This window comes from Camelina sativa, chromosome 11, assembly GCF_000633955.1.
Source record: "Camelina sativa cultivar DH55 chromosome 11, Cs, whole genome shotgun sequence".
In the NCBI taxonomy this organism is placed as follows: Eukaryota; Viridiplantae; Streptophyta; class Magnoliopsida; order Brassicales; family Brassicaceae; genus Camelina; species Camelina sativa.
In genome coordinates, this window is record NC_025695.1 from 29,611,794 (window position 1) to 29,618,553 (window position 6,760).

Here is a 6,760-nt window from a genome sequence, read left to right on the forward strand (position 1 = left end):
AAAAAAAAAAAAAAAAAAGCAAATGATACAAACTGCATACTACATATTGCCCCCCTATCATTGACAGAAGCAGAGTAAGTGTTCCATATATTTTGGGTAACTCATGGATTAACATTTGATTGGTTCATCGGATCTACCTGTGACAGTGTCAGTGAGCAAAACTTTTTTTTTGTTTTTTTTTTTGTTGATATTACAGATTTTTCAACTTACAGTTCCACTTCCTGAAGCTCCTCTCCTAAACTGCTACTGCTACTATTGAGCGGGCTTGGTTTATATGTTGATGCACTCGTTGGAGACATAAACGAGGTGTTGACGCTTCCGCTCCATGAAGCTGTTCTTCTTGAACCTGCAGGAGGAAGATCACCATCTAGGCTTATTCCTGATCCACTTCTTCTCATGTTGTCTAGACTTGGAAATCTCTGCATTGTCATCGGAGATGGTGTAGGGGACTGGAATGACGACTGGCTTGGGGGTGGAGCGCCTGCAGAGCCTACTACTGCTTCATCTGCTGAGTTCTCCTGTCTTGTTTCAGCACTAACTGATTCCATTACCTGGTCGTTTGCAAACGATGCAGGTGCTGCTGGGACGAAGAATTTTGTTTTTGCAGGAATTGGTGGTTTAGCAGATTGTACGGGAGGTGACTGAAACATGCTCGACGAGTTTCCACGGCCTTGATTGTAGGTGTCAACGTATCTGCCCCGAGAATAAGAGTTAAATTATCAGTTCTAAGCATGCACCTCATCTACAGTAAAATACTAACAAAGGAACATTTGATTCACCAGCATTTCTCTTTAGTAATCTATCAGACAAATCATAACTAATTATTTAGCTGCACAACTGGTTACTGCAATCAAGAAAAATATGCCCATCTCACACGCAAAGCTCTAATAAATTAATGGTCACTTATATTCTCTCCTTAATGCTATTCTAATCTGACACTACACTTATGCTCATGATTTAGGATTTAGGATCCAGGATAGTCTTCACAGATTAATATCTGAATTATCTCAAACGGCTGCTTACCTTGCACGCCCACCCATACGCCTACGAGCTGAGAATTGGTTCGAGGTCTGTAAGACTGGTGGGGCTCCAGACGAACTTTCCGACGGAGTTGGGCTGCCACTACTCCAGCTCCCACCAGTAGGAGACATCTCGTTCTTCATGTCAGATTTGTTTTCATAGCCCAATGAGTTGCTTCGTAATGCGCCTAACGTTGGAGGAGGAGGTAGTGCAGCTTCCTCAGCTGGCGGTTCCACTCCTCTTTGCACCCATGTCTTTAGGTTATCATCATAGTAGAACTGATTCTCCTCACCCAGTTTTGCCTTCACCCAAAGCATGATTCACAACGATTAGAATAAGTTCAAGAAGATACATCACGATCTTAATATCTAGCAAGGTGCACCTCTTTAGATGGCCGAGAGAAGAACTTCCCTACAGTGTTCTTCACTATGACATCAAAGCTAAACCGAGAACTTGGGAAAGTCCGAGTTGATTTCACCTGTGTCACCTTATCAGCAGCTTTGTCTTTTGCGGAGTTAGCCTGATCCTATCAGAAAAAGGTAAATATTTCAGCAATAAGCAATGGTTTTCTAAACCCAATTTGGTTGGTAAAGTTGGAAAGCCTCCTTAGGACTACTCGATCCAGAGAATTATCCGAGGTGGGGAGGCGGCACGGTAATAGGGTAATTGCATGATGAGGACACCTGTTGCTGATAAAAAAGAAGAAAAAGAAATGGTTTTCTAGTGATATAGACCTGTATTGGCGTCCTACCAAAATCTGGCTCTGATACACTTCTAGAATGTGCTGCCATTGTCCTCCCGTTCACACCCCACTCATGTACGGGTTCAATTGAAGCAGGTGGTATCAATGATGACATTGTATTAGCCGATTGACTATATGGTAACTTCGCCGCTTCCTGCTGTTGATGTTGATACTCATTTATCTGTAGGTTTCCAGTTGTTGAATGTGGTGCAGGTGGTGGCATGCCCCCAACAACACGATTTGCTGCACTATCAATAAAGCCCATAAGTTTTCCAACAAGTTTTGCTGGGGCCAAATTCACAGCATACCCGCCCTGAAATAGAAATGTCTAATTAGGTTGGATCATTAGTAAAAAAAAAAAGAAGCTTTACATTATTCCCAGTTGTATGGATATCCATAAAGTTTAAATTTCTTTTTTTACATCTTTAATCGAAGTACACCTCACAGACGTAATTCTTATTCACAATTGCAATTTCTTTTTCTGGCAACTTGCACATTTCCATTTAAAGGAAAAGGCAGCTAACAGATGTAAAAGACACCGGAAAAATCAACTGTTTTATGTAATTCTATTGGAACCAGAAGTTTTGTAAGTTCTACCTGTTGATGGATACGGATTCTCTCTTCAAGAGATAGAACAAACTGTTTCAACATTTCTCCTTCAGATGATCGACCAGTCTTGAGGCATTTTAATACTGCTTGACAATACCTGTAACAGCCACAGATGAACGACATCAAGAAGCCGTATACAGTCTAACTAAGGAGTAGATGATGGAAAGTGAATCTTCTTACTTTTGTGCAGCCGAAAGTTTACCAACTTCAGCCAGCATATGGGCATATATGATTTTATATGGTTGAAACGACGACAGGATATACTGAGAGTTTCCCAGCGTCTTGGAGTATTCATATAACTCTGTTCTCTGCCCATGTACAGATCAATCGACGAATCAAGACAATATCAAACAAGAAAAAGAATAGTGTACTCCATGAATTTCGTCAGAGTTTCTATTCATGATATTCTCAAAATAGAATCTTCCGTCTAGTATTCTGATAACTAAAATCCACAGTGTTAAAAAAATCACCTGTATAGCCTCGGGACTTGCATATGTTCGAGGACATTTCCAATGGTCCGCCCCAACAAGGCAGATTCTGGCGCTTTCTGAGTATGGATCAAAGTCCATATCCGCGATTAAATAGCAAATATGCGCCGCAATTATCTGATTCATAACAGTAATCTAAATGTCATTATAAAGTCTTCCATAAAGTAAAACAATACAACAAGGCAGAGAACCACCTCTCCCCGTTCTTTCCATATGTTATCTCCAAGATTAGTAATCACAAGCTCATCACCTGTGGTTCTGTTAGCAGTTATTATACCCAAATTCTCTTCCCAATTGTCAAGCATGCACTGCATGCTACTACTTCCAAACTGAATTTCAAGGAAACAAAGAGACATTATTAAAAAGCTCCCTGTGGCAGAGCTGCCGAAGAAAATATGTCTTTTAAAATCAAAGAGTGAACTAGATCCCTGTGATGGAGAACTGTCTCTACCCTACGTTTTCTGTCATTGCATTTTAAGTTTATTTTTTCTCTCTATAACCTATCGCATTGTCTGACAGGGGAGAAATAGATGGTTAATGTATTACCTGTGGTTGTTGTTGAGGCACATTTCAAGTTTATTTTTTCTCTCTATAATCTATCACATTGTCTGACAGGGGGAAATAGATGGTTAATGTATTACCTGTGGTTTTTGTTGAGGCACATTTACAGAACCAGGAAAATGGATATCGCTTGTACTTCCAGTTGAAAACACTTCTTCTGGTTGTCCAGCAACCAGCAAGCACAATGTTCGTAAAGGTGACCCTGGTATCAGATGGCGTAGGGCCATTTGTTTCACAGTGTCTACATAGAACTGCAATAAAAGACATTAACCATGTCAGTAAAACATCAACGAGAGTGATATGTCTAGATCTATAGAAACCAAGGGAAAGGGACCTGATCCCCAAGTTGTGCCGCGATAACAAGTGCTGGTCCCCATAAATGGCCTTCTTGTGCACATTGTAGAGCCTCCATTTTTCTACCAGAAGCCAGAAGATTCTGAACATCTGAAGCAGTTACCTGGGAAAATCTTCCACATGAGTTAATCAGGAAAAAACAAAAATTCTTCGAAAGAGCATATGGGATTTAATGTCAAATACTTACTTCCATTTGTGATTCGGGTGGTAAATGCTGCAAGCATTGGCTAAAAGGAATATAACCGCCATTTTGGATGCCATCTTTCTTGGCGAATGCAAAAAGTTTGGCGACTGCTGCTTCTGCAGTATCCGTCTCCTGTTTCAGTGTAAATACCAAGATGAGGAAGTTGCAACCTATACAAATGTTTCCTTTAAGAAAATAATTGACAAGACATCTCATGAATTGCTCACCTTTTGCGATGCATCAGTGCCAAAAGGAGATCGGAGTTTCCCATAATGCTGACAAGATATTTTGAGCAAAGAAAGAAGCATCTTTAAGAGTTTCCCTCTTGAAAAATTCATGTTGGAAGATTCACAATTTAGTAGTCTCTCATCAATCCACTTATGCAACTCTTTGCTTCCAACATTTCCTCCTACCAAAGGACCTGGAAAAGATTGTTGATGCAGACAACGGAAGTAGCTCAAAGAGTCTTCCCCGGGACTTGAATAAGAGACACTCCCTGAAATAACTTCTGCCAAGTTTAAGACAGAGACGGTGCTTCCCCCAGTTCCCTTTGAATTCAAATAGAATAAGATCAGCAGTTAAACCAGAATTAAATTTCACTTTATTGAGGTTACAATTGGACAATATATTTCATGCATGTTAATAATAGGCACCCAAAAAAAGTAACAGCTCTACAGTAGTTGGCATAGACTTCCCAAGGTGTAAAATAAACTAAAGATAATCCACACATAAGGACTAACCTGACTTCGAAATGATGAATTCTGCAGAGGGCCATTATTATCCTTCATTACAATGAGCTTCCCACCAAACCCAAAATTAACAAGTGCATGTGGTGGACGCCCATCAGATGATCTTCCTGCGCTTGGGGAGAAAAGCTGATTGGTCTGAAAAGATTGTTGAGCATCACCTACAGATTGCTGTCTACTAAAGGAATGGTTTGAGAAACTCAATGGTCCATTCTGCGTGACACTAGCCACATTCATATGCTGAGGGATGAAGCTCTGAGTTCCAATCACATTTGGCTTAAACTGTTCCGCCGCAGGTTCTAATTGCTGGTTTCCTCCGAAGCTTGATAATGAATCAGAAATTACAGCCGACTCTTGTTCACCTGCATTTATTGATTGCCAAGTGTTTGTAGCCTGCTGGTTGTTGGCATGGTAAGATTGGTCCCAACTTCCTTGTTGGCTCTGAATAGGAAACTCTTGCGCTTTGAATGTCTGGTTTTTATCATTAAAATTATACATACTACTCTCGCTATTACTGTGATACATAGCTGTAAGAGCATGACCATTCTGAACATGCTGATCATGAGCTTCACCAGTTACGGATGTTTGAGAAGCCTGGTTGTAGCTGTCCAGAGACCGCCACTCTTGAGCAATTGTATCATAGTACCATCCAGGATACTGGGCGTCAAATACCATGTGTTCTGGATATCCACTGCCCACTTGTGAAACCTGGTTCCAAGTAGACACACTCTTAGTAGTGCCAGCCACTGTAGATGTTGTACTCTGTTTCAGATAAGCAACATCCGAGTTATCAGCAGCAACTGTTGAGTTTATATAACTCTCCTGTGAATTAGCGCTTACATCATGACCATCAACTTGATACCATTGGGCAGTGCTTGCATCATAAGTCCATCCAGGATAGAGATTTTCCCAAGATTGACTGTCACCTACATACTGCCCGCTTGCAGAACCGTGGTGCACTTGACCCTGATGTTGCTCAAACCCTGCCGAATGATCCAAACCAACACTTGTGTTGTTTGTATCATTAGATACTAAATTTCCCCCAGTGGCCACAGCTACCTCCGCCTTTCCCTGTAAATCTCCTGCAGGTCCATCCAACTCAGTGAAGAAATCAGAGTAAGAACCAAACCCACGACCGTCGTTGGCAGATGAATCCGCACAAAACGAACCCCAATCAACCTCCTTAACCCCAGGACTCCCAGATCCGTCGACTAAATTACTTTCTTTTGCTGTTTCAGATAGTGGGATATCATCAACCTCCGATCTCACCACATCATCCTCCCTTAACTTATTGGCATCGCTGCTGACAAGTTGAACAGCTTCCGCGGCGGCAATAGATGAAGAAGGCTCGTCTTTTCCCACCGAGCCACTCGTACCCTCGTTTGCAACAACATGGTTCCCCAAAACCGCTTCGTTCAACGCGACATCTCCATCACCCACAAAATCGTCAGCAACAGAGAGATTCGCAAAAGCTTTGGCATCATCAGAGTCACTGCCGTCGTCGAATTTTAGCTCCTTAGCAGAGGAAGAAGCGGTGGGAGTATAGGAATCATCAACAAGTTTATCGAAGAAATCCTCGTCCGTTTGATCCTCCATCAAGAAATCAGCAGTCGAAGCCATCAAATTTGACAACCGGAATTGAAATTAAAAACCCTAACCCTAAAACCCCACAAAAATCACAGAAAGAGATGGATGGATCTGCAAGCTTTCTCCCGAGAATCCAAAACGAAAGTTAAAAAAATTTATAGAAGATCAAAGATCAAATAGAGTAGAGAGTGGCATAGAACGATCCAAATCTAGCAAGGAAACGTCGGTGATTTCCCGGATCTAAACTCCGATTGAAACTCCGATTTGATTAGTCGGTGAAATCTTCGAGATCGATTGAGAGAGAAAGAGAGACTCTTTGACTTGTTTTGGGATTCTCTTTTCCGAAATTACCCTTTTATATTAATAATTCGTCATTGGGACGATTATGTATTGATGAGCCCATAATGAATCCATTTTTATGACGTCAAAAAAAAAAAAAAAAAAAAAAAACTTTTTATTTTATTTTGGT

At 41.1% G+C, this 6,760-nt stretch overlaps 1 protein-coding gene across 4 annotated transcripts in view; it reads right to left on the reverse strand.

Annotated features, from left to right (window-relative positions):
* Nucleotides 1–6,649, reverse strand: part of LOC104724617 (protein transport protein SEC16A homolog) — a 7,393-nt gene extending 744 nt beyond the window's left edge. Inside the window, exons 1-13 of one of the 4 annotated variants that reach the window (XM_010443147.2) lie at nucleotides 4,699–6,647; nucleotides 4,186–4,506; nucleotides 3,962–4,090; nucleotides 3,755–3,877; nucleotides 3,501–3,671; nucleotides 3,054–3,188; nucleotides 2,842–2,976; nucleotides 2,552–2,679; nucleotides 2,360–2,468; nucleotides 1,755–2,075; nucleotides 1,403–1,546; nucleotides 1,024–1,322; nucleotides 236–693 (exon numbers count right to left, since the gene is read on the reverse strand). In XM_010443147.2, coding sequence (XP_010441449.1) covers nucleotides 236–693; nucleotides 1,024–1,322; nucleotides 1,403–1,546; nucleotides 1,755–2,075; nucleotides 2,360–2,468; nucleotides 2,552–2,679; nucleotides 2,842–2,976; nucleotides 3,054–3,188; nucleotides 3,501–3,671; nucleotides 3,755–3,877; nucleotides 3,962–4,090; nucleotides 4,186–4,506; nucleotides 4,699–6,324 — 4,099 coding nt within the window. In that variant the 5' untranslated portion in view covers nucleotides 6,325–6,647. Of the gene's footprint in view, nucleotides 1–23; nucleotides 694–1,023; nucleotides 1,323–1,402; nucleotides 1,547–1,754; nucleotides 2,076–2,359; nucleotides 2,469–2,551; nucleotides 2,680–2,841; nucleotides 2,977–3,053; nucleotides 3,189–3,500; nucleotides 3,672–3,754; nucleotides 3,878–3,961; nucleotides 4,091–4,185; nucleotides 4,507–4,698 lie in introns of those variants that run through there. The other 3 variants (XM_010443149.2, XM_010443146.2, XR_002034197.1) reach the window with 3 other exon arrangements.